This window comes from Nematostella vectensis, chromosome 15 (genome assembly GCF_932526225.1).
Source record: "Nematostella vectensis chromosome 15, jaNemVect1.1, whole genome shotgun sequence".
Taxonomy (NCBI): Eukaryota; Metazoa; Cnidaria; class Anthozoa; order Actiniaria; family Edwardsiidae; genus Nematostella; species Nematostella vectensis.
The window spans coordinates 9,288,266-9,314,649 of record NC_064048.1 but is presented as its reverse complement, the minus strand read 5'-3'; the positions used below and the strand labels follow the sequence as shown (position 1 = coordinate 9,314,649).

Here is a 26,384-nt window from a genome sequence, read left to right as displayed (position 1 = left end):
AAATATCTTTCCATAAATCTCTTTTCAAGTTTACCATTGCGGTTTTAGCTCGCACTAAACTACCCAAGCAAACTGTTATCATATTATCCCTTTCAACATAACTTTCACTTGACTTGATCTCTATCACATCTAAAATAAGAGAAATACATTAGATTCGATTCAATGGGCGCAGGAATTATTCATAATTCTTAGAAACAGAGTCAGAGATTTCTTTTACCATCCATTTTAACGAGAGAAGAGCCAAAGAGACGCACGTGAGGTTGCTACATCGCTGTGCCCTACCGCTGATCACTCGTTCCCAGATCCCTGTTCCCCGTTCCCCGTTTTAGTAACATCCGAAAACGCATTACTTGATTCGCGTCCACACTCGTGTTCGCCTGGATCCAGCCGTCCACACTAACACGGATTCAAACGTTTGAAAACGCTGAAAGGTACCGGGTAACGTCATTTTTATATACGTATACGGATTCAAACGAATCTGTGTAAGTGTTTGCAAGTTTCTTATTCATGGATGTACAAGTAAAAGTATTACGTAGAATGAGGGAGGAACCACGATCAAACGTCTAAGAACCAAACATGTGTTCATTCTTCAGGCGCGTACACACAGGGGGGGGGGGGGGGGGGGGGGTGCGCGAACCCCTCCCCCCCCTCGTAGGTCAAAAAGTGGGTCCAATTTCTTATTAAGGAATATTCAAATACTATGCTTTTTCATATGACTGCGTACACCCCCCCCCCCCCCCCCCTACTCTTAGCCAATCCTTGGTACGCGTCTGTGCTGCGAATCACTATTTTCATGACATGTTTCCTGCCCGCCCATATACGATAAGATCATGGGACTTCCTCTTAGATAGGCAGAGTGGTTTACAAAAACTAGTGAAATACTATTTAGTTTATTTAGCACGATTACACTGTAATGTCTTTGTTCTCTTTTTTTCTGGCTTGACTATAACATTTTAACAACTACATTTTGTTGCACGGGATTTGAAAACCACGTAGATGTCCTCCCGAATAAACACCGTCCTCAAACATGCGCCACATTTTGGATTGCAAGAAATTAATTGAAACTCACGGCGTCTAAATGAGCAAACACCAATTTGTTTTCTTAATGCTAGTTTAAGCACCCTGGGCGTCATTTAATTTTAGAAACACATAAGTGGGGCGGTGGCTGGTTTCAAGGCTATGCACTTAAAGGCCCGGGAGTAGAAGGGTAGAAGTAAACGAAGCAAACACTGCTGCTCCCAAACCTGGATACATGCTCATTCATTCAATACTTATGAGCCTGCGAAAGCGGACCTTACCCCGAGAACAAAAAGTTCAATTCAAATTATCTTTTTTTATGTCGTATCCACCTACGAGCTAAAACAATTCATTTATATAGAGGAAAAAAGTGTTGCCTATCCCTTCCTACAGAGGACTGTTGCCCTATCCACCTCCCCCAAAGGACAAAAGTGCACTCTTGCCTCTCCCCCTCCCACAGAGGACAAAAGTGCACCCTTGCCTCTTCCCCTCCCACAGAGGACAAAAGTGCACCCTTGCCTCTTCCCCTCCCACAGAGGACAAAAGTGCACCCTTGCCCCTTCCCCTCCCACAGAGGACAAAAGTGCATTCTTGCCTCTCCCCCTCCCACAGAGGACAAAAGTGCACCCTTGCCTCTTCCAATCCCACAGAGGACAAAGGTTCCACTGTTGCCTTCCCCCTCCCTATAATAATATTGTCACTGTGGACAGTGTGACGTGCCAGATGAGCGGTTATCTACTGGAGTGGCTTTAAATGTTTCCCGGGGATTACTGCAGTATAAAACACCAGGAGATATTTGTTCATCGGTTGTTCGGACGTCAACGACAGGATACCCGGAAAGCACGCATTGGGCTATCGCTAAGCTCTTTGTCATGTCATCGATACTTGAAAACTCCGCGACAAGCTGTCAGATTCCCCGCTTGTGATTGGCTAGTGCAGTGCAGATGGCGAGATGAATAAATCTACTTGTGAGCTCCTATCGAGGCAGCTATTGTGTTGTTGCCGCACGTATTTTATTCTGAGCTACTTTGTCCTGCCAAAGAACCCGGGAAATCAGGCTGGAACTGATCACCCCTAGAGCGATATATTTGATGAACGGAACAGTTAATCTCTTCACTCTGCAAGGAATAATTACATTTTTGTGTTTCGTGGTAGATTTGATGTTTGAGCGAATTTTTTTTTGTCTAATGCTGTAAGTCAAATGCTAATTACGTTGGCGATTAGACCGGAATTTACTTTTCCAGTCCACAACAACAAACCTCGAGAGAGCAAGAAAACTAGAATATTCAAGTACCAAGCAGGTTTGTATTTTAGGGGTGTAATATCGTTCCTAAAGGAATTGTGTATTAAAATGGTCAAGAGCAGGCCTGTGGCGAGGGGGGGTTCGGACGAACCACGCACCCCCCCACCTGGCTTGAACGTCCGCTCAGAGAAAAAAAAAAAAAAAACGTTGGCTGGATGGATATACCGTGCACGTCAATGTGTAGATAACTTTAAAAGTCTTTTTTAACATATAGCCATGATAGATACTTATTTTAAAAAGAAGCACCCTATTAATAACATTTTAGATACAAGATTGAATTTATTGGAGGATTTGATTGCCTAAAGTAATAAGGCGAGGAGAAGGGTATACCCGAAATTTGGGCTGCTCAAATGGAAAAACGAACCACCCCACTCAAAATCCTGGCTACGGGCCTGGGTGCATACATAATAAGCTTGGATGTCAGAGCAGGGGGTAGTAGTGGGTTGAGAGAAATATCCCCTTTAAATGTGAACTATGAGATAATTAGTGTTGTTTTTTAGAGCAGATACAAAGAAAAAAATAAAGGAAAAAAAGGGAAAATATATATAAGAATTCAAGAAGAAAGAAGTTAATGATAGTATTTTTTTCTAAAATTTTATCAATTTTCTTCCAGCCCTAATATTTCATATCAGAATTCTGTGTGCTTTTATAAAATTGATTAAAGGTATGTTAAATGGTTATTTAGAAGTCTTCTTGTTATTAAACTGTTGGATTTTCAATTGTAAACAATAAAAAAGAATGGTTGATCAACATGCTTTTATGAAGCTTGGTTATGAAGCTTGGCCGCTGTTGACTCTGCCTGTGTTATTTGACTTTCAGGTGATTGATTGATTCTTTGGCATGGATAGCCTAACTGCAGCCATTCTATCTTCTATTGCATTTGCCATACTTTTCTTAGCTTGGTGTATAGCCTTATGGTACTGCCACGGACCATGTGATCAAATCAATAAACAACGGGACCCAGAACATGGCAGTAATGACCAGGAAGACATGCATGAGCTACAGTGGCCTGAACTCCCTCGCAAGACTGTGATTTCTTAGATGCATTAGGTTTATCAATTTGATGAGTGATAAATAAGTGATCAGCTATAGGCTTGAGCTGTCTAACAAGACTGCAATTTATCATAAACATTTAGCCTGTTTCTCGAATCTATGCAAGAGAGTATACCACTCCTTTTTTTCTCCCAAGAGGCCAGTGCATGAGAAGAATCACATGAGAATTGTTATCATAAAAAAAAATACAGGCCCATAGCCAGGGTTTTGGATTTTTTTCGGGGAGGGTAAAGATCGGTCTCTTCACCCATTTGTAGACCTCTTTATCCTGGATATCTATACATCTTGGTCCTTTATTGAAAAATCTATAGATTTGCTCTGTGCAACCCCTTTCCCCCCTCCTGGAAATCCTGGCTACCTGGATGAAAAGTAACTCAGCAAAATTCCTATGACATAGACTCATTGTGATCAAGGCAATATTCTCAATAATAATAGTGAGCTCTTTACAGAATTATGACTAGATCATTCTGCTTAATCATGTATGGCAAATGACATACCTATGGATGGCTGTTGTTTTCATAGTGTGGTGGGAACAGTAGCAGTAAACAGAGATTTTGCAATACTGTTAAATATGTTTGCTACTAATGCCTGTACTAGGTTTATATGCACATTGGGGTAAACCTGTAGAGTCTTGGTGATAATTTGGAGTCATAGTAAAGACAAATCAGTTATGATCGGTAGTGGTCACCTCAAAGGATCCAAAAACAAGTATATCTGGCCTACATGGGGGTGACAACACATGTTGGTTACAGCAGACTTTCAAAGTTGACAAATTTACCATGTTCGCATAACTTTATTACAATGTCTCAATATGTGATGTAGCCTGAAGTAAACCTGTGATTCAATCATATTATTTTCAGTTATTATTATAATTATTATCATCATTATAATTATTATTATTATATTTTTATCATCATCATAATCATTCAAAATTTACTTCGTTGCTATTGTTTTAACGGAGTGCATCACTTGCAGCAGGCTGTGATGTGCAGTTCACCAACCCAGTTACCGTACCTCCCGCAAGGCCCATGACACGCAATTTTACTGTCACCAAAACTCGCGGTTTTGATGTAAGTAGGGGTGTGGCTGTACATGTTGATAGCCAACATGTGACCCGAAGATCGCGTGAATCCCGCGGGACATGGGCCTTTCGCTAGGATGCAGTATTGACCAGCCGGCCATTTGCCTGCAATACAAGGAGCATAATTATATATATTAGGCGCGCGCCCAGGATTTGTTAAGGGGGTTGGGCAGTAATGGGTATCATGAAGATACTTTTAGTTGCTTCCCAGCGGTGGTGTCATGGATATTGGGCAATATTTTCGCCTGTTTTATACCACTACCTACCGATAGCTTGTTGGAGTTGAGTTTTTGTGGCTGCCAGATCGTGTTTGGTAGATGTTAAGTCTTGTTTGGTGGTCGCTAAGTTGTTCTTGGTGTTTGCCAGGTCGTTTTTGGTGATCGCCAGGTCGTTTTGGGTTGTTTTTAGGGCGTTCATAGTAGTCGCCAGGTCGTTTTTTGTGGTCTTCAGGGCGCTCTTTATTGTCGCTAGGTCGTTCGTAGTGGTTGTTAGGTCCTTCTTAGTGTCTCTCAGGTCGTTTTTAGTGGTTGCCAGGTCGTTTTTGGTGGTTGTCAGTTCGCTCTTGGTGGTTGTTAGGTCATTTTGGACAGCTTGAAGTAGATTTTCCTGTTTCTGCAGGTACAGTGCTAGCGCTGGTAGACACTGAGGCGCTTGGGGTCCCTTGAATATGGCGTTAGAAAAAGTCATCGGGGTGAAAACGCAATATATGAGTATAAAGCATTAGATCAGTATAAAACACTACTATTCCTTATATCAGTATTTAAATTGTCATTATCATCATCACCATAATCATTACCATCACTATCACCGTCACCATCACCACCGTCATCATCATCGTCGTCGTAGTCATCATCATAATTATTTCATTGTCTAATTTACCTGACATGAAGTTTGGTTAGAGGCCGAGACCAGGCCTAGTATCGTCACCATCATAAGAACCGGCAAAAGGTTCATTCTTGATCAGAGTTGTGACAAATCTGGCGAAAAAGATGGTGCTTATTAAATTATATACAAAACAGCCATGGCTAAAATTTTGGAAAAAAATGCCAAGGGAATGCATAGACTCTAAATTTCACAAATTTACTCCCGCCATTCCCCTGGTGCAGATCGTCAACCAGAATTCGCAGAATAATAAAAACGGCAGTACACTGCCGTTTATATATATATATATATATATATATATAAATTTGAACCCTTTTTATAAGGATGTTCAGCCTGAGATAGCACCAAATTTTAAGACCAAGAACAGACCATGCTAAGATAGCAACCAAATATTGTTTTGTAAGTCTAAAATAAAATTGTGTTCACAATAAAACAACCTGAGATATTGTTGCCATTGATCATTTATGTAATTCTCTTATAATGTAATTCTCCTAATAATTCATTGGATAAATTTGTTTATATTCAATAAAATTTAAGACATCGTTAGTAAAATTTCCATCCTGAAAATGTCTAGTAATAAAAACGCCCAGCTTTAACTGGAACTTAGACGTTCTTATATGAAAAGGAGTGTAATAAAGAAAAATACTGGACGTCTCTGGTAAAACAAATTTTTGCCTCAAACTCAAGTTTGGGAAATGCAAGTTAGCATGGTTGGATAGTTTTGGTTTTACTTACATCAAAAAGGTAGTAGATTGATGTATTTTTCTTTCGTTCGCCTTTGCTCTCCCTTCTCAGTCAGGCAGGCAAATCGAAACAAGGTGATCCTTTTATAGCTTTCCTCTATATCCCAGTCATGAGAAATTCAGCCAATCATAGAACTCTCCGTAATCGAGATGTCGTGTCTAATAACTGCGCAGCACATTATTGCGCGCATGTTTTATAATCGTTAGAAATCTTTCGAAAATCTTACAAGCCGTGATTATATGATTTTTTTCTGCGAGTTTGCACGAATAGTTGAAAATTTATATACTTATGTATCATAACCCTTTTTTGCTTTTATTGTAAACAGAAAGCTGTGGATTAATTTTAAAGTCCAAGGTTACAGACTTGAACTTTTTGCATGAAACTACTTAACACAAAGGCCTTTTCTGAAGAGTTGTCAAATAAATTAGAGCTTCGAAGTAAAAATCAACATCTTGACTTGGCAGAGAGTTCAAGGTTCCAAACATGAACTTTTTGCACGAAACTAGTTTAAAATAATTGAATTCTATTTGTTTTATTGTCACTCTTTGAATTTTACACTCAAGAATCGTTACATGCCTATTTCAATTAATTTAATTTATTGAAAACATTCCTCTCGGACTGGCACACAACAAGAAAGCTTTACATAGTCTGTATATATATACACGGAGAAAAAAATTATAAGATAAATTTGCATGTTCTCGAGGCGTTTTTTTGTTTCATACTAGACATGAAAAATGTTAATGACTGTTGACAAGAATAGTAACAACCGCCCTGTGTTTTCCCGCTCTCAATTAATTGGACACTCAAAGTTGTCTTTTGATTGGCTAGTTGAAGAATTGCTGATTCAAAGTGCATGTTAATAAATCATTACTATATTGTACGAGTCAAATCGTTAATAATTCACGCGCGCGGCGTGTACTAGCCATTCAGACTAAAAGAGTTATAATTTATAAGCTGGAAATCCCCATAGAAACAAGGAAACAAAACCCGTTGGATCTGCGTCTGTTTCAATTGGGAAGAATAAACTATATCCTTTATAGCACTGGACTCAGAGCAGATATGTCAGCAAAATCTGTAAGATTCAAGGAGAACGAGGAAAGCCCTATTGGGCATGAAGTACCAACGGCTTGCATTCAGCATGTTACAGAGTCAAGAAGTGAAGACGAAACTTCAACAAGAACAATTACATCGCAGACAATTTCAGAGAGCACGAATTCCAATACACTACACACAAAGAAAAGAAAAAAGAAGAAAACTGAATTGCAAAAACTCAAGCATGAGAAAAAGAAAATATTGAAGGAACTAAAGCAGACGAAGAAATCTATAAAGGAAGACAGTGCGAATAAAGAGAGCGAGAATTATTCTCCTTTCGAGAATCGGCGACGATTGGCAAGGACAACAAGCGAGATGCAGACGAAACTGGAGCAAATTAAAGACCAAATTTCAGTCAAGAAAGAAATAAAGAAAGAGAAAACAAAGAAGAGTATGCACACGAAAATTAAGAAGAAAAGCATCAAGGCAGACAAGCAACATAGCAGGATTATCAAAATGACCGGGAGACTGGAGCGAATCAAGTTGGGTGAAGAAGCACTCAGAATGGAAATAGCACAGGAAATATCGGAACTTGGACTGGAAGAGAAAAAGGAGGAAAGTGCTGAGGAAGATAGAAAAATGAAAGCTGTGCTAGAAGCGAGAAGACGATTTAAGGGACTTACTCGAAAGCCTTCTGAGACAAACAATAACGACTCGATGGGAGATTGCGACTCCGGACAAAACCGTTCCGGACAGACCTCCGGAAATCGGATATCATCTCGACTAAGCTCTGTTGCCGAGGAAACGAACACAGAAGAAACTACATGGGCGAAGAGAACGACTAATGCTTTGAGTAGACTGGGCTCTAGCCCGTCGTTCATCCCGGGGATAGGAGAGAATGGGTACGAGTGGGTACGAATGCCATGTGTTGACCCAGGCATGTCTGAAAGGCGCTACAGTTCTGCTGGCCCTTTGAGTAAATCTATGCCTAATAGACCCCGGCGATTTAGCTTATTCGATAGTCTACCCGAGAGTTCTGTCGATCAAATGCCCAAAAGATCGCATAGTGACCTCACAGCACGGTCATCACAACGCCAAGAGTCCGAGGAAGAATCATTCCCGGAACTGGCGCGCATGGAAACGAGGTCCGTTCAATCGGTCAATGATTTTCTGCCACGTGACGTAACAGAAAATTTGACGTCATCATGGGATGATCGGCCGTTCACGGGTCGATCTACCGCGAGTATCGATGAGAAAAAGAGGCGAGCCGAAAACTTGGCGAAGAAGTATCAGTTTACGAGAGAATTAAGGAATACAATACACGAGCACATGATATCCCGGTCGTACAGCTACTCTTATAATATAATCATCCCGCCTTACAAACACAAGAAAGAGAAGTCGCAGAAATCCAAGGTTTCGTTCAACAGAGCCGTTCTGGAAGATAAAATAAAAGTCACAGAGTTCAGTAAGAAGTTCGGCTCGTCTAAACCTAAGGTGGTCACGTGATAAGAAATTCGCGTCGTGTGAACACAAGGTGGTCACGTGATAATAGGTTCGGCTCGTCTAACCCCAAGCTGGTCACGTGATAAGAAGATCGCCTCGTGTGAACCCAAGCTTGTCGCTTGACGCATTTCAGCGTAAGAATTTTGACTTGTCTTAACCGAAGGAGGTAACGTGATCCATTTATATCGCATCATTTTCTACCTCAGTGTCCGGCCTACTCAGTGTCTTGACTTAAGAACTTGTCAGACCAGTTATTTACTTGTCAGACCAGTAAATAACTAGCCAGACCAGTTCGTCGGTGATTAAGTCGATTCAGACCAGTCACACGTCAAACCAGGGGCAAATGATACGAACCAAAGAGAGGCTGTGCCTTGATGTTGCCAATCAAGTTAAGAGAAGTGAGATAGTAACACACGAGTCTGCATTGATTCGGGCATTTTTGCATATCCCTTGTGCACTCGATATAATTTTTTTAAAACTTAAACTTAAAACTTTCTAAAAGATTTAGGCACAGCGGACTCAGCATATTTGCACTTCTAATATATTTTTTTTCTGATAAAATCCAGTTTTTGACATTCTACTTAAATTCTGGGTTTGCCATGGATGCGCTACAAAAGCTCTAAGCGCTCGTTGAATGTATTCCTAACTCGCTGAGGCAAGGCTACAGGAAGTGGTATGCTCTATTCGGGTTTTTATCAGTTTATTCAGCTGAGCGCAGCGAAACAGAATAGATCGCTTCTTATCAAGCCATGGTCTTCTCTGAAGAAAGACGAACATGTGCCGAGTGCAAGACCGGTGTCACGGCGAATTGTGAATGGGAACATGGGTGGAAAGGGGAGCTTTTACTATCACTGGAAAATAAAAGTAAAGTACGATTTTTTCTTACTTTTGTAATCTTATTATATTTAAAAAAATATGTAAACTATGTCGGCATGGCATCGTAACGCACGGGCGCATTTTGTCTGACGTTTGTTTAGGGAACCGTTGTTTTGATATCATATGAAACTCATAAAAGAAAATAATAAAAGAAATAATAACAAGAAATAAAAAGAAATAATAACAAGTGCGATCTCTCTCTTTTCTCTCTCTCTCTCTCTCTCTCCTCTCTCTCTCTCTCTCTCTCTCTCTCTCTCTCTCTCTCTCTCTCTCTCTCTCTCTCTCTCTCTCTCTCTCTCTCTCTCTCTCTCTCTCTCTCTCTCTCTCTCTCTCTCTCTCTCTCTCTCTCTCTCTCTCTCTCTCTCTCCATATTGTTAAAATCCGCAGCACGTTACATTTTTTTTTTCGAAATTTAACCCGGTATATTACCGCAGTCCACAATACTTTTTTAGAGATGCGGTAGTGTTTTTAACGTTCGGGATACAAGAATTCGAGTTAACACAAGCATTTAGGGATTAGCATTTATTCCGCATGGGATGCGGAATTTCCGTGACTTTTCTATCGAGATAAGTGATTTTAACCATTGTATTTACACTTAGAATTCGGAGTTTGTGATAAATGCGTGCAATTATCTTGCAAACATAGTCTGGCGTTTTTTTTTTTTGTTTTTTTTTTAACCAAGAGACCCATGATGTGGTCTCTTGACTTAACTCAATTGTAACACTGCAAACCCGAATCAAGGCATGAGCTCGGAAAAATCACCAGGCCAGATCCATGATTTGAATATGTACCACAGCGGTAAGTGGCCGACGCGGTCAACGGTCCTTCCTGAAAGCCTTTTTGGGGTCAAAAGACAAGCAATGTGTTGATGTTGATTTATCTACCTGATTCCACGACTACACAGACCAGCAGTAGTCATTCTATACTCACATGCAGAAAAAAAAAACAATATGGCGGCCAAGACTCGGTGCATAGCGAAAAAAAACATATCTAAAACACCGGTTAAACGCCTGCAAAAACAGGCTAAGAGAAGTTTCATCTTGTATATAATCAATCACTAAAAAACTATCCTATCCTATCGCCCTTGATCACTCTGCCTACCAACTAGTTCCTAGTCCCTCGTGTTAGCGAGCCAATCCAAGATGGCGGGCTCCTTATCGCCAGAAAGCCTGAAGTTCATCGAATCTGAGCTCGGCCGGGCCAAAAACGAAGTCACCGACACTATAGAAGGCGCGGAAATCATATCTTTTCACCCGGCGTGTGTACAAGTCCGCATTACGTGAGTTTCAATGTAGATTTTGGTATTATATAGTGGCGAATCTGGCAAAATCTAAGCTAGGACGATCATTAAAATTTCTCTGAATCTCTCTTAAATAATTATTATCTTACACAAGGGAGTGGTAAACTGTTTGATCTTTTAGTTTGTCAATTTGTTCTGGGTTTCTTTTGGGGATGTGAACAAGTTTTCGCTCATTTTAATGCGAACCAAAAAATAAATAAAACCTGCCATTACACCTTGTTTCCACCTTAAAGTCCATATATCCTTTCAAAGTTGATAGACTTTGTCAATTCTTTATATTTTCATCTTCCAAATGGTATGTGGTTCTTATGGACCGTATAAAACACGCGCTCGCGCGAATAACTCAAATCTGTAATATTGAGGTGTTTTGGTCAACCTTGGGAAAAAAGGCCGTGAACTGAAAGGCCCGGGTCCAGTCATTTGTGACGTAGATCGAGATGTCAACCATGAGAAAACATATGCGCACGCTAAACCAGTTCCCGTCTTCATGTCTTCGTAGTTATTGCTGAAGAACATTGTGTGGTTACCACTTTTACCGCCATCTTTATATCTCAACCCGGTAGTCAAATGATTATTTAACTTCAGGAAACAAATCTGCAAAATTTAGCAGATATTTTGTAGTCTTTGAATTGTTTTTGCATTGTGCGCGCACTGCATTAGCAATCAAGAATGGCGACACTCTCACGAGCGCGCCCTGTTTTTGAAACCTACAACAAAACAATATTTTCTTTTTTCGCATACAATTCTCAACTTTAAATTATTCTTTGCTTTATTGTGAGTAGCATTGCAATAGAAAACAATTAGCCAATATTTTGTGGTATTGCCGTGTCTGAATTTTAACGGATTTAAGGAAAATACGTTGTTTAAGATTTTCCCGCCAAAACTTGAAATTATTCACTTGATTCAATCCCCTTTCGCGCGGCCAGGAAAATTTTCAAAGATCTGTAGAAAATTCAAATTTTAATCAAATTCAATTCCCTTTCCAGAATTTGAAAGTTTATCTATGCTTTGTTTTGGCTAGATTGATATTGAGATTGATCTGAAAGGTTTTAAGAATTTTAACAGTAAGTAGACATACGTTGATTTCTTGTCTTTTAATTATCATGAAGATATTGCATCTATTTGGTAGGGATAAAAATTCTGCCTTCCTCCCCTGTCCCTAGGGGGATGGGTGTGGGGGTGGGTCTAACCCTGTGGTGGTCACAGAGCCAGATTGAGAAACAGCCTGAGATTTGTCACACATAGCCCCCTCCTCCACCTTTAGATACGGCTATCTAGACTTAATGGACAAAAGTTTTCCCCAGTACCTAGAGTTTCGCAACCCATGACAAAGAAAAATCTTACCCTGGGGACCCCTACCTAAGATGTGAACCAAACCGTTAGAAACAAATGAGAAAGGGGACTACTGGCCAGGGGCGCCCTCTTAGATGAGTGGTGACCTCCATTCCTTGAATGTCTATTATTGTTCACATTAGAGGAGAAAGGTAGTTTAAATCAGCCACCGTTTCTTCTTCCTTGTAAAGTACCAAGTGTGAGTAAGCATCCATATCTAGTGGATGATTTAAGGAGGTTAATCCAATGGCAAATAAGTGGCTTTTTCAGACTGTTCAGTCTGATAGGTGTTTGTAAATGGGCAATTCTTTGTTACGGACGTTACATTCAGAAGGCAATTTTTGTGGTTTGTCCCCTTGTGATTGAAAAATAATTGAGTTTAAGCCAAATCTTTGGTGGTAAAACAAAAGTTGGTTATGCGATAAAGCTTCAGTTAAATTGCTGAGAAATTAGGCCTTCAGACTAAATTGTTATTTGTGTGAAAATATGGTGTGCTCATAATGCCAATTTGAGCTACATAAAAGTCTTGAACATTTTGACCCAAGGGTAGCCCCCCCCCCCCCCCCCCCCCCCGGGTAATCATCTGGCCCAAATTCTATGTTTTTTTGACAAATTAAAGTATTTTAGGTATGATTTAGTGCAATTCTTTTCAAACTAAGCTGCTTTTCAAAAAAAAAAAAAACATTTTTTACACTTCTCATGTGGAATTGCCCAAATATTTGTTTACAGGAAAACAAAGTACAAAACCCTGACAGTCCAGCTTCAGTTCACAGATGGGTACCCTAACACAGCGATCCTCACAGAACTTAAGAGCAGTATACTGCCGCCACGGTTACTGAGCAAGCTGACAGAGCTTTGTGATTCAGAGATGAAAAAACACGTAGGAAAACAACAGGTAAGTGGATGGGGTGTCCCCAGGGGAGGCCTGTGCCCAGGGGAGGCCTGAGCCCAGGGGAGGCCTGTGCCGAGGGGATGCCTGTGCCCAGGGGAGGCCTGTGCCCAGGGGAGGCCTGTGCCCAGGGGAGGCCTGTGCCCAGGGGATGCCTGTGCCCAGGGGAGGCCTGTGCCAAGGGGAGGCCTGTGCCCAGGGGATGCCTGTGCCGAGGGGATGCCTGTGCCCAAGGGATGCCTGTGCCCAGGGGATGCCTATGCCCAGGGGATGCCCAGGGGATGCCTGTGCCCAGGGGATGCCTGTGCCCAGGGGAGGCCTGTGCCCAGGGGATGCCTGTGCCCAGGGGAGGCCTGTGCCCAGGGGAGGCCTGTGCCCAGGGGATGCCTGTGCCCAGGGGAGGCCTGTGCCCAGGGGATGCCTGTGCCCAGGGGAGGCCTGTGCCCAGGGGAGGCCTGTGCCCAGGGGAGGCCTGTGCCCAGGGGATGCCTGTGCCCAGGGGAGGCCTTTGCCCAGGGGAGGCCTGTGCCCAGGGGAGGCCTGTGCCCAGGGGAGGCCTGTGCTCATTGAGAAAATGGTTTTTAACCCTAAGAGATAACAAAATGGGTGTGATCAGTATGAATTTGAACCCCTAAGCAAAAACGTTGATTTAGGTTATCTAGAATTTCAAGACTAAAAATTATTTTGATCAAAATCGAATAACCAAATGACGCATATCCTAGGATTCGAGTTTATTTAACAGCCAGATTTTTAAGTACCATAAGATGATTTGAATATGAAAGGAGGAGAGATTTGGTTGTGGAATCATAATAAATTGCTGTTTGTTATAAAACTAAAAATAGAAATAGCTGCTATATCATCTAAACCATCAAAAGAATTGCATTTGATATATTTTTAGGTCCTTAATGCCTAAGAAAATGTTTCCTAGGTCTTGATTATCCTGCGGTTTGTTCGCAAGTTCCTGGACGATAACCCATTGATCGTGTGTAGTGATGAGCTCAGTTATATCAAGACAAAACTGGTGTCTGATGAAGTAGACCAGTTGAAGGTCAAACAGAAGGCTGGAGTTCTTAGTTTGCATATACAGCGGCTCAGGTGGGTGTCAATTGGAGGATCTCTGTTGGCCACCAAGTGCTGGAAAGCATCCATTTCCATCTGATGATTTGAGAAAGCTGTAGCAGTATTTTCGATTGAAATTGGTAAATAAGGTATAGAACTTATTTTAGGTGGATATTTCAAAGGTTCTTCTGACTCATAATTTGTCTTCCAATTCTTTTTTATAAAACAAAAGCAAAAGTGTGGCTGACAAGGGTTCTAACCATGTTTAGTGGTACATTTGTCTTCATGAAAGAAAAAAAAATCAATGGATGTCAATCAAAACAATCCAGGATAACTGTAGACTGAGTGTCAAACATCTTGCAACAGTTGTTTTATTGCCCAATGACTCTACCAACTCAATCTAAATACCTCTAGACCAAGGTTTTTAGAATAAAGTCACCCTCTGTATTAAAAGCCAGGCCCTAGTAGTCTCCCCTAAAGAAGTCTGTTTTTTTTTATAGATATCAAATGGACTTTAGGTTGTCAGTCCCAGATAACTACCCAGCAGACTCTGTAAGGTAAGGAATGTCCAGAACTTAGATAAGACTAATAATTAATATACCACGCCCAGTTTAGACTCTGTAAGGTTAAGGAATGCCCAGAATTGAGATAGGACAACAGTACTAAATATACATCTATACTCAGTCCAGACTCTGTAAGTTCACTTGGAATAGATACAAGGATTTTACAAATTCATGCCATTTTTTTTTTAATTTCTTATTGTCTTTCTATTTAAAAGCAATTGCTAGGGAATTGTGAGGGGGATAAGGGCTGATTGTCATACATCTGCCATAGCCAAATATGCTTTCTACAGGGTTGAGCTGAAAGACTCTAATTTCCCGGTATCTCTGGAGAGAGTGTTCATTGGCCAAGCGACTGACATGGCACGGCAGGCTGTGGAACCACCAGTACGACAAAATCCCAAGTAAGTCATTAAGAGTTTTTTTCATATCTGCTCAAGTGGGACCTGGATTTTACGATATGCCTCACGAGAAAGAAAATGTATCGTAAAATTAAGGTACCATCGCAAGGAGGTCCTCAATTTTACAATATGAAGGAAAATCCATTGAAAATATTGTTGTAGCTAGGTTAGGTTAATTATCAACTTTTACAAAATAATATTGCAACTGTACTCTGTGTGAGAATGTACATGGTACAGTTTACTCGTTTTAAGACTGTAATCTGTATTTAACACAATCTGTGAAAATGGTGTTTTGAGTTTTTTTTCTTTGTTGATAGACAAAATCAGTAAATATATTGTTGTATCGAGGTCAAAATTACTCTTGGGACAACAGATCGTAAAATCGAGAATATTGTTATATCCAATAGAGATCGAGGTAGTTCCACCAGGAGAAAGGAACGTCATGTAACGTCATGAGTTTATCGTAAAATCCAGGTTTCAATGTACCAGATTCTATAATCCCTAACAAACTAAGAATGATGGTTCTTAGCCTAGTAGCATCTCCCCATGAGATATCAAAAGAGTATTCCATAGCTGCTTTCTTTCTCTCACCTGCAAGTTCTAACAAGAAAAGTGGAGATGCTTTTGCAAAACCTGCCCCCTTCTCCTCCCATTCAATATTTTTTTTAAAAGCGTCATTGTGCACTTTATTCTATGATAGAATTTTGGAATAACTAAGGATCACAGCCAAAAAAAATATAATAATAAATAATTAAGAAAGTGGTGGATTTGTATATAAAGTAATTTAAATGAATCCAGTCGAATCAGTTAGATCCATTTTGCACATACAAGATTCAATGAAACAATACACATTTTGCATAGAAGTACAATTTTATTTCTCTAACCTGTTTTTCGAATTCCACTGTAAAACAGACACCCACCATTTCAACCCAAGCCCTCACTGCGATTAGTATGTGACTTTCTGGTTAAGGACTGCATACGACGGTACCCCACCGAACCATGCTCTCTTTGTACCAAGCCAGCCCTCCCACCTGAACCTAAGGTAAAGTATTAACCCCCCACCCCCTGGATATTATCACATACCATCGATTGACATAAGGTTGTCGTCAACTGGCTTTGCGACTTTGCAACAAGCGCACATGTAAGCATGGGTTAAAATCACTGAAGCTCCTACTGTAGCTGCATATATTAGCCACCGCATAACTTCAATCCCGCCTTCAGGCCCACCTGGGTAGAGTATTATCCCCCCTGGATATTATCACATACAGTATACAGCCCCAAGCCATGCCCTCTTTGTAACAAGCCCGCCCTCCTAAGGTAGGGTATTACCCCCCTGGATATTAAACACATACAGTATACTGCTCCAAGCCATGCCCTATTTGTAACAAGCCCACCCTCCTAAGGTAGAGTATTCCCCCCCCCCCCTGGTTATTAACACATACAGTATACTGCTCCAAGCCATGCCCTATTTGTAGTAAGCACACGTAAATCCCCCCCCCCCCCCCCCCCCCCAGATATCCGAATATTATCACATACACCGCTCTGAGGTTTTTGGGGCCCATCACTGGACATTTCTTGGTATTCTAAGTTTATGTATCTTTAACTTGATGCTTGTATTTTTATAGGACTGTGTCTCAGATCCAGATGACGCTCTCTATGTTGAGCGTGTGTACTGTGCACACGTGTTCCACTACGGCTGCCTTGATAAGTACATGAAGACACCACCTTTCACAGGTACAGGTATTTAAAAGTATTCCCATAAATCATGCCCATTTAAGCCTCTCATTGGTGTAAAACCACATGCATCCTAAATATTCTATTTTTAACCGTGAAAAGGTCTATAACTCAAATTAGAAAATGATCAATGCCACTCGACCATTTCAACCCCCTAAATCTCATAGTAATTAAGGTGTCAAGAGGCGAGGGCATTGAACAATAAGGAATTAGTGGGGAATGTAGTTTGTAATTATGGGTTATCTACTTAGTAATTAGTATTCCAGGAGGAAGACAATCAAAACAAAGTTACAACTTAGTAGATGACTACTAATATATTACTAACTACAAACCTCACTGAAATGTCCCTGTTATTCAAAATCCTCAGCTGCTTCACAAGACAAGAACGACAAATATACAATGTTAATTGTGTTTACTGTTAATATCAAAGTTATTCACCAATATTTCAACATATCTCAGCGATGGAAACAAAAAAAATAACACCTGAATACCACGGTTTATCGTATTCTTCTCGTCTCCTCGTCTTCTTCTCGTGCTACGAACTTGCCCAATTTTTTTAATTCGTACCCTAAATCCCATAGAACACTCGCACCCATTATCTAACTTACTAAGTACCAGGGGACCTATATAGCGAAACAGGCTTACATAGTTCAAACAGGTTTACATAGTTCAAACAGGCTAGTTCACAAATTTATAAGGACAAAGAACGGACATGCAAAACAAATAGATTGTACTAAACCCAAAGTAGAAAATTTTTATATTAATTTAAAATTTTATTTGGTTTAGGTGGTAAGAAATGTCCTGCTTGTGGCAAAGTTATTTATCACGACAGATGGAAAGTCACACCCAAATTAGCAGAACAGAGATGGGCTCACAAGGAGGCCAAAAATAGGGAACTCACTGAAGTCCAAGACTTTCTAAATGACTGTATATGAATTACAAATTAAATTTAATAAATAAAGGAGAAGTATATACACAGTATATACACAGTATATACACAGCCTGATTTTATTTCTTGGAATACAAAATGAATTACAAGCACAAACACTCAGAGAGAATGGAACCATTAAAGAGTTGTTATCTTAGAACTGTATTCGCCATTTTCTTCCATGGACTAATGTGTTGTTGTACCCTTTTAAAATACCTTAAATGTCTATTTATTCCAACATATGATTTTTTTTCCTTCTGCCTGTCATAGTCTGGCTTGGTGAACAGGTGTTTATTTCCAGGGTGAAAAGTTAGTTGGGATCAGGATCTTTGATGTCATCTTTTTAACAAACTCTCCACAGTCTCGCACTGAAAAAAAAAGAACAGACTTGAACTCGGCACTCTATTTGGTTGATGAGATTTTGCTTTATATTGTTTTGCTATTGGGCTTTAAAACGAAAAAACGTTATAGGGTCATAAGTTCCTTACGATCTGTGTACTATGTTATGTCAGCCACAAAATTACCAACCTGTTTCAGCCCATTCTTCTTCTTTGAAAGCTTCCTGTCTGATGCGTACTCGTTCATCAGCACTGTCATATTGCCACAGATGAATAACTAAAGTGCAAAAACAAGCAGATGGTTAGATCTATGACATAGACAAGGAACTAATAGGGGTAGAAATGAACCCATGCATCTTTTCAGTCTTTTTATGAATTACGCTTTTTTTACTCCATTTTCCTTCTGATTTATTGCACTAGTAATTTTAGCCACCAACTTCTAATAAGTGCCCCACTTCCCTACTTAGAATTAAAGCTGCATTGTCACCAGTTTACTTCCGGTCGATTACGTAACAATCTCCAATAATTTTTAACGTTTGTGAAAAATATTTGTGTTTATTGAAAGTTTCTGAGGATGTGATTGATAATTTAGAGCGGATGGCCTGTTTAATATCTCGAATTTTAATAGATTCTTTTGTCCTCTAACTGTTGAGGTTTCCGTCGACCCTCCGGAAGTAAACTGGTTACAATGCGGCTTTAAAACCTCCCTAGGCTGCAAAATATCAAATAAACACCCTCCCCTCCCCCACCCTTATCCTCCAAAAGTAAGAAAAACCAAACAAATTACACTTTTTATTTGAACAACAAAAGATGCATGATGAACTATCTTTTATCCAAACTGGGAGATTTCTGGTATACAAACATCACACATGACAGGCCAGTTAGGAAATTGGTTCGTCTTGTTTGTGCATTCAGAGAGTCGAGAGTTTATGTCTGTAATAAGTTGACTTGAAGGCTTTTTATTCACCTATTTTATTAACACAATACAAAACATGGCGGACTACACGAGGAACTCAATCCGGGTGCGCATGTGCGAAAGATATGCTAATTAACCGGAAGTAAAACTACAACATCCCCTTCACTAAGCTGAAAAGCTGAAAAATTACATGAGTACAAATGTGACTGGTAGTGTCCAATTAGGGGTGTAAAAAAAAAACAAAGAACTTTGCAGTACTAATAATAACATAGTTCAATATCTAATGTTTGTGTAGCAAATGCTACAAGTTCAGTCTGTCTGGGGGCTTCACTGTCCGTGTTGATCTGCGTAATGGTGGACCACTTTGGGTAGGTGTGGACTTCGCAGGGGTACCAGGTGTAGACGTCCTTGGCTCTGTTGGGGGTTGGTTGCCGTTAGGTGCTGGTTCTGCTACAGGCTCGTAGTCATCAGTAGCTGAGGTATTATTCAAGCTTAGTTTTTCACCTGTGGGACGAATGTGTCTGCGGTTTCTGGTGAGAGTACTGCCATTGGCCATGTCCACAATGTGCGAGCGTGGGGTTGGCGCAGCGGCTCGAACTATTCCTGGCTCCCATTTGGAGTTGAGGGGGTTGAAGACTCTGACAGCGTCCTGAGGGTAGACAGGCTGTAGACACTTGGAAGTCCTGTCGTAATATGATTTCTGTCGGTCTTGTCTGGCTTGCAGCTTGACATTGGCATCATAGTCAGGTTTGTTCAGTAGTGCATGCCTGGAAGTAGCTGGCAGGTTAGACTGATATATTCTGGAATTTAGCAACTCTGCTGGTGATGGCAGGGTGTGACCCAAAGGGGTTGTTCTCAGGCACAGCATGGCTAGATGTGGGTCTTGCCCTGATTCCTTGCACTTTTGAAGGAGATCCTTGACAGTTTGCACATTTCTCTCTATGAAGCCATTAGCCTCCTTGTAGTATGGGCTTGTAGTTGTATGAATAAATCCATAGGTGCTGCTGAAAACCTTGAATAGAGCAGACGTAAACTGGGTGTCATGTCCTGTGACAAGTTTGTCTGGTATGCCATGTTCCTCAAATATTCCTTTGAGGTGAGCGATGACAGTAGATGATTGGATGTTAGTTAGCTTGCGCACAATTGGGAACTTACTGTAGTAATCAGAGAGTAGTAAGTATGGTGAACCGTTCCAGGAGAACAAGTCAGATGCTACGGTGTGCCAGGGCCTTGGTGGAACATCATGAGGCATTAGCGGCTCTTTAGTGTTCATGGACTGATTATGCTGACAGGGAGCACAACTCTTGACCATGTTGTCGATGTCGGCATTGATGTTCGCCCAAAAGACTGATCCCTTGGCTCTGAGCTTGCATTTTTCCGCACCCTGGTGTGCATAGTGTAGCTGCTGTAGAACATCTGGTTGCAGGGTCTTTGGAATTACAATTCGGGTACCCTTCAGGACCAATCCATCGGCGACAGTAAGTTCGTCACGATAGTTCCAGTATGGGTGTAGTAATTCAGGGCATTCAGCTCTTTTGTTTGGCCAACCTTGGGCGATGACGGCACGAAGTGAGTGAAGTGTTGTGTCCTTCCTCGTCTCCTCTTGGATCTGCGTTATCCTAGTAGGGCTAGCATTGAGGTGCAAGTGTAGCTCATGTATAGAGACATCAAGTCCAGCGATGGTGTCACCGGGACTTGGGTTAAGTCGTGAGAGGGCGTCGGCCAGGGGTATGTCCTTCCCTGGGACATATCGAATGTCGATGTCGTATTTCTGTATCCGCAGCATCATCCTGGCAATGCGGGGTGGCGCGCTGGCCAGATGCTTTTTGAATATTGCCTCCAGTGGCTTGTGGTCCGTGTGGACCTGGACGTGGCGTCCATAAGCGTAGTAGTGGAATTTCTCGAGACCATGGACGACTGCAAGCATTTCCCTTTCTATGTTGGAGTACCTCCTCTCGGTTTCAGTGAGTAGCTTACTTCTGTACTCCACAGGGCCTTTATCTTGGATGAGTGTCGCGCCGAGGCCACGTTGAGATGCATCCACCTGGATTACGACAGGCTTGGTGCTGTCGAAATACTGCAGCGAGGCTGGCGATGTGATGAGTTTCTTGATGTCATCTACAGCTTTCTGGTGTTCTGGGCACCACTGGAATTGACTACTTTTCCGTGTCAAGTCCCAGAGGACCGCTGCTGTTGAAGCGAGGTTGGGTATGAAACGGCTAAGGTATTGCGTCATACCTAGGAAGACTTGGAGATCTGTGAGGCTCGTTGAAGGATCCATGTTGTTGATGGCTTCAACCTTAGCAGGGTCAAGTTTCATACCATCTGCACTTAGGGTGTGTCCGAAGAAGACAAGTTCCTTGCTGGCAATTTTGCATTTGTCAGCATTGAACTTCAGACCAGTTTCACGGGCACGCTCCATTACTGCTTTCAGGTTATTGTCATGCTCCTTACGGTTGCGTCCGTAAACAATTATGTCGTCTGTGATGCCTGTCACCCCAGGTAAGTCACCAAAGGTTTCATCGACCTTCTTTTGGAAGATGTCCTGATGTCCTGAATCTTCCATGGGGAGAGTTGAATGTTGTATAGAGTGAGCTTTCCTGGTCAAGCTTTATGTTCCAATAACCGCTGCGGGCGTCAACTATGGAGAAGTACTCGGATCCACTTAGCTTTGATAAGACTTCATCAAGAGTGGGTGTACGATGATGTGGACGTTTGATGGCGCAGTTGAGGTCCTTTGGATCAAGGCAGAGTCGTATGGAGCCATTCCGCTTTGTGGAACAGACTAGCGAGTTGACCCAGTCAGTGGGTTCATCAACCTTGGTGATGATTCCTTGCTGTACGAGGGATTCCAACTCCTTGCGCAGAGGCTCCTGAAGTGCTTCAGGGACTCGTCGTGGCGGGTGAACCACAGCGGGTACTGTAGGGTCAAGTGTGATATGGAATTCTCCGCTGAAGCATCCGATGCCTTCGAAGCAGTCAGCATACTGTCTTAGTAGAGCTGCCTTTGCCTCAGGGTCATCCTTGGGTACTTGAGCTGGTCGTATTTCGGCTGGCTCAGCCTGGTCTTTGCTTAGACTGTGGTTAAGGGTTACAAGCTTCATTGCAGTACATGTGGGTAGTCCTAGGATTGTAGGTCCTGTCGTGTTTACAACATGAAATTCATGAGGGCTGGACTGACCGTTATGTAGTAAAGTGAGGTTGCAGGTACCGTAGTGTTGTACTTCATGGCCTCCATATGCTGTTATCCTTGTATCTGATGGGGCTAAGCTGAGGGGCTTGCCGTCTATGTCGCAGAGTGACTCTGGATAGATGTGCTTGTAGTTGCTTAATGGGATCACATTTCCTTCAGCACCAGTGTCAATCTTGCATAATAGTGGTAGTGTCCCGTTACTCGAGTTAACCTGTATGTTGACGAGCGCTTGAGTGATCTGTCGAGACATACTATCAATGGTCAGAGAGTGAAAATATAACTGTGGGGAATCTAGGGGCTCAGGTGCAGTGCTAGCATACTCTTTGCTGAGGGTGTTTATCTGTTGCTTTGATTTGTTCCGGTTTCCCCGCCTGCCTCTTCCCCTCGGGGTGGGACCTTGGGGTTTGGTGGAACGGCAAACCTTGGCCCAGTGGTTTGGTTTCCCACAGTTGCTGCATTTTGTTCCGTTTGCGGGGCACAGGGATTTTTGTGTCACATTATGGCTAGTGCCACAGTTCCCACAAGTTTGTATTTGTTTATTTTCACGTGAGTGTGTCTTGGGATGTGAAGAAGGGCTTTTGTGGGTTGTTGCGTGTACAGGTATAGTGTTTGTGCCTCTAATATCTTGTAACTGAGCCGAAGTGGCTTCCTCAGTCCTGGCTATGTCTATTGCCTTAGCGAGCGTTAGAGTTTTGTCTAACTCGAGGAGTTTAGCCTGGACACGTGGGCGGCGAGACCCGAAAATTAGAGCGTCAATAATGTGTTCGTCTACATTATCATACCTGCATTCGCTGGCTAGCAATCTTACTTTCTTTATAAATGAATCCACTGGTTCATCGTCCTTTTGCTTCAGAGTGCGTAGTTTAAATCGTGCTAAGCGAAAATTGCTCTTGGGGGCGACGTATTCTTCAAACTTCTCCCAGTAAGTTGACAGCTTTTTCTTCTCGTCTGAGGTTAGCGACCACGTAGAAACTAATTCAATTCCTTCTTCTCCCGTCCATATCAACAGATAACTGACCTTTTCTTCCTCCGATTTGGACTTAAGCGGGCCAGAAAAGTACAATTCGACGGTTGCCTTGAACTTTTTTAGCGCTTGTTGAAGATCGGTTGCATTCCAGTCCATACGAGGGCTAGTGAGTCCAGTGAGTTCGGCCATTTTCCTTGTGTAAACTTGCTAGATTTCTCGTAAAATACCGACCTGGTATGTTTGAGAGTGATTTTCCTTCAGTTTGCTTCTGACACCATGTAATAAGTTGACTTGAAGGCTTTTTATTCACCTATTTTATTAACACAATACAAAACATGGCGGACTACACGAGGAACTCAATCCGGGTGCGCATGTGCGAAAGATATGCTAATTAACCGGAAGTAAAACTACAACAATGTCCAAAACTAGACTACTGAGAAGTTAATTCCAAAATCAAAATAACTCCTGGCTCATATGAAAGATAAGACATGATTAAAGCACCTGAAAAAAGGCACCTACCCTGGTTTAGAGTTCCAATCTCAGACATCCAGACTCCAACAGGAGCTGAGTATTTGCAGCGAGCTGGCAGGCCCTGCAACCAGCGGTGTGCCCACTGCTCAGATTTACCAGTCTTTAAAGTATAAGCACGCAGCTCATAAATACCTGGAACAAACAATTGATATTGAAAGCACACAGAATTTTCTGGATACCTAGAATATAAGTACAAAAACCTCAGGGAAAATCCTGGGTAAAGAAACTCTGGGTTTCCGTTACAGATATAAGTATTGGCCCAAAAACCAGGGAAAATCCTGAAAAAAAAACCCTGGGTTTCCATTATAGATATTCTGGCTTCCTGGGAACCAACAATCCTCATATTTGAATAAAATTATCATGCAGATGAAGAATAAAAGTTTAACAAACCTCCCCTGGACTGGAACTTTTGCATCTCATACCAAGGGACAGCTTTCATTATGAGGTTCTCCTATAAATAAATTTAAGCTGAGTTATGCTTAGGTGGCTCTTATTTGAAGAAATGTTTTGCGCAAAGAAGTAAGGAGCACGTCTCCAGCAAACCTTGATTTTTTTCATGTTTTAATAAAAAAAAACATTTTTTCTTAATATCACCACAAATAAGAGCAGGCAAGTGGAATAAATCAATAAGCTAATTGTGATATACCATATATACAATCCGTGACAAAAATGCTGAGATCCCCTACCAACATCCCCACCCATTTTAGAAAAAGGTGCTCTTAGATCAACAGACAATACAATCTCTTCAAAATTCCCCACCCCCATCCCCCCAAATCAATGTTGTTTCATTGCGTCCCAGCCAACATTAATTCGGGGGGAGGGGGGAAATTGTCTTTTTCACAGGAAAATAAGATATGGTATTTTTTTTGCAAGTGGTCAAAAAGTCTCAGCTATTATTTTCATGGATTGTATGTAAATGACGGTGATGAAGGAATAAATGATTGGCATATTGATATGATTTGTCATAATTTATATTGTTGATAAGGACTTGAAAGTTACCCCAAGACAAAGGGGTTGGCCATAGCCCCTCCCTTTTTAAAACGCTTGCTCAGCCACCCCCCCCCCCCCAAAAAAAAAAATAAAAATAAATAAATAAATAAATATAAACCTCATTGAAACTCCTTAAACCCTCCCTTCCCCCATTATCAATATACATCTGACACTGATGATTTATGGATATTGGGCATGGTTATTGTGGTGGATGGGGTCATTAAAGATGAAGTATATACTACTTGAAGATTTGTGTCAGCATCTCTAACATACCTGTCTTTGTAGCATCGGCATCATTTTAGCCATGTATTGACTTTGCCACTTTTCATCCTGGCTGAGTGCTTTCCGTACCTCTGTCCGATGTGCAAAGTTATCTGTAACATAAGAATAGTAGTGGTATCAGCAGAACACCGCAAGAGTGGATGGGGGAACTCAACCCCTGTCTGAGTAGGGGATAATGCCCCCAAAGATCTGTAACCCTTACTCTAGGACAAAATATATTTTTAAGGCAACAACCTCAATATTTATTCTTTGCTTGTAACATATCACCTACCATACTCCCAGATATGTACTGCTTGGTTTAATCCTCCAAGTTCTGTTGCCCAAAATCCACACAACTTGGAGTGATTTGTTCTCAACCCAATATGGTCATAGGTGAGGCGCATGTAGTCAACTAAAAATAAGGAACAGGAGTAATTATCACACTTCTTACGTTTCTTTCAGGCTCTGCCAAACTCTGCCCATGATCATTGACTATTTGGATACCACCAATCCAGGTCCCTACCCAAGATTTTTCTTGTGTGGGTGTGAAAATTTTTCCGGGGGGGGGGGGGGGGGGAGGTGGTGAGTTTTCTGACTTTCTGACAGATAGACGAACAGACAGATTAGTTTATTGGTACCGTGTGAAGTATTTACATTAGTGTGAATCCAATAAATTTAAAATTATAAGCCATTCAGATTCTCAAAACTACATATATACAGACAAAAGAACATATAAATCTGACCACCCCCTAAAAAACAAGTAAGGAATTTTTTATGCCATTGAATTATTTCCATCTGACGTTTATTATTGGATCTGGCAACAAAAAAGTTTGACTTTTAGATTTATGAAATAGTGATCTGGGATGCCTTTTTTTACCTAATTTGCTTGTGTTACCTTTTTCTTATCTGGATAATTGTTCAGTCTGGAACGAACCCCGAAGACACCTCATTATACCCATTTATTTTTTTTCAATTTTGCAAAAATAGGGCAAACAGATTATATATATCAATCCAAAACTTTTTAAGATGGATTGAACGATCAATATTTAGTAAAAAAATCAAGATATTATCATTTGGAGAGCCTTTGACACGCATCGTGACGCAGCATTTGACTCGACACAAATTCGAGCAAAGGCAAAAATTGGTTTGTTCTGTAAAGTGTTATTGGAACTTTGTTGCACTGAATCATTCTTGTCTTTTCTTAAAATTTCTTTAGAATAAGTGGCTACACTCACTAAAATCCTTCGGCTTGATGGCGTATGTACGGAGCTCGTAGATCTTCTCCGAGTTTATCCGTGCGCTTGTAGAAATTGAACGATTCGCAAGGCATAAAGCGCCTCGTGCTGGTCGAAACAGGTGCGCTGCAATCATTGCCCTGAAATACAGGCAACAAACAAATACGAACGCTGTGAAAAGTTTAAGCTTTTCTGCGTGGAGCAGACGGGGGAACAGACACTGAGTGTCGATTACCGACAGGCGTTCCTGGCGTATCTA

The 26,384-nt window shown here is 41.3% G+C and overlaps 4 protein-coding genes and 1 long non-coding RNA gene across 5 annotated transcripts; 3 read left to right on the top strand and 2 right to left on the bottom strand.

The window, feature by feature from the left end:
• The first annotated feature begins 1,741 nt into the window (after nt 1–1,741).
• Nucleotides 1,742–4,223, top strand: LOC116618311. Its single transcript, XR_004296139.2, has 2 exons — nt 1,742–2,318; nt 3,140–4,223. It is a non-coding gene; the product is annotated as an uncharacterized LOC116618311 (long non-coding RNA).
• LOC5512437 (UPF0612 protein C569.003) lies at nt 4,147–6,221 on the bottom strand. Its single transcript, XM_032381836.2, has 4 exons — nt 6,072–6,221; nt 5,334–5,431; nt 4,721–5,114; nt 4,147–4,559 (listed from the first exon to the last, which is right to left on the bottom strand). Exons 2-4 carry the CDS (start codon nt 5,406–5,408, stop codon nt 4,339–4,341), a joined length of 690 nt encoding a protein of 229 aa, XP_032237727.2. The 5' UTR covers nt 5,409–5,431; nt 6,072–6,221; the 3' UTR covers nt 4,147–4,338.
• A 720-nt stretch (nt 6,222–6,941) lies between these two features.
• On the top strand, nt 6,942–9,678 carry LOC116618308. Its single transcript, XM_032381834.2, has one exon. The coding sequence runs from the start codon at nt 7,140–7,142 to the stop codon at nt 8,616–8,618; it is 1,479 nt and encodes a 492-aa protein (XP_032237725.2). The 5' UTR covers nt 6,942–7,139; the 3' UTR covers nt 8,619–9,678.
• A 923-nt stretch (nt 9,679–10,601) lies between these two features.
• LOC116618309 lies at nt 10,602–17,760 on the top strand. The gene is made up of 8 exons (XM_032381835.2): nt 10,602–10,770; nt 12,853–13,018; nt 13,941–14,107; nt 14,572–14,628; nt 14,925–15,035; nt 15,945–16,074; nt 16,658–16,766; nt 17,553–17,760. The coding sequence occupies exons 1-8, from the start codon at nt 10,634–10,636 to the stop codon at nt 17,699–17,701; spliced, it is 1,026 nt and encodes a 341-aa protein (XP_032237726.2). The 5' UTR covers nt 10,602–10,633; the 3' UTR covers nt 17,702–17,760.
• Nucleotides 17,739–26,371, bottom strand: LOC5512438 (protein NipSnap homolog 3A). Its single transcript, XM_001632745.3, has 7 exons — nt 26,126–26,371; nt 25,183–25,302; nt 24,903–25,003; nt 24,030–24,090; nt 23,628–23,771; nt 18,223–18,309; nt 17,739–18,062 (listed from the first exon to the last, which is right to left on the bottom strand). Exons 1-7 carry the CDS (start codon nt 26,259–26,261, stop codon nt 17,986–17,988), a joined length of 726 nt encoding a protein of 241 aa, XP_001632795.2. The 5' UTR covers nt 26,262–26,371; the 3' UTR covers nt 17,739–17,985.
• Nucleotides 26,372–26,384: the final 13 nt, after the last annotated feature.

Coding starts and splice junctions, on each gene's coding strand:
- LOC5512437 (XM_032381836.2), bottom strand. CDS start 5,408: ATGAACCTTTTGCCGGTTCTTATGATGGTGACGATACTAGGCCTGGTC. Junction 5,115..5,333: donor CTAACCAAACTTCATGTCAG/GTAAATTAGACA, acceptor GCCATATTCAAG/GGACCCCAAGCGCCTCAGTG. Junction 4,560..4,720: donor TCAACTCCAACAAGCTATCG/GTAGGTAGTGGT, acceptor CTTGTATTGCAG/GCAAATGGCCGGCTGGTCAA.
- LOC116618308 (XM_032381834.2), top strand. CDS start 7,140: ATGTCAGCAAAATCTGTAAGATTCAAGGAGAACGAGGAAAGCCCTATT.
- LOC116618309 (XM_032381835.2), top strand. CDS start 10,634: ATGGCGGGCTCCTTATCGCCAGAAAGCCTGAAGTTCATCGAATCTGAG. Junction 10,771..12,852: donor TGTGTACAAGTCCGCATTAC/GTGAGTTTCAAT, acceptor ATTTGTTTACAG/GAAAACAAAGTACAAAACCC. Junction 13,019..13,940: donor AACACGTAGGAAAACAACAG/GTAAGTGGATGG, acceptor AATGTTTCCTAG/GTCTTGATTATCCTGCGGTT.
- LOC5512438 (XM_001632745.3), bottom strand. CDS start 26,261: ATGATTGCAGCGCACCTGTTTCGACCAGCACGAGGCGCTTTATGCCTT. Junction 25,303..26,125: donor CATCAAGCCGAAGGATTTTA/GTGAGTGTAGCC, acceptor CCTTATTTTTAG/TTGACTACATGCGCCTCACC. Junction 18,063..18,222: donor AGAAGAATGGGCTGAAACAG/GTTGGTAATTTT, acceptor TTTTTTTTTCAG/TGCGAGACTGTGGAGAGTTT.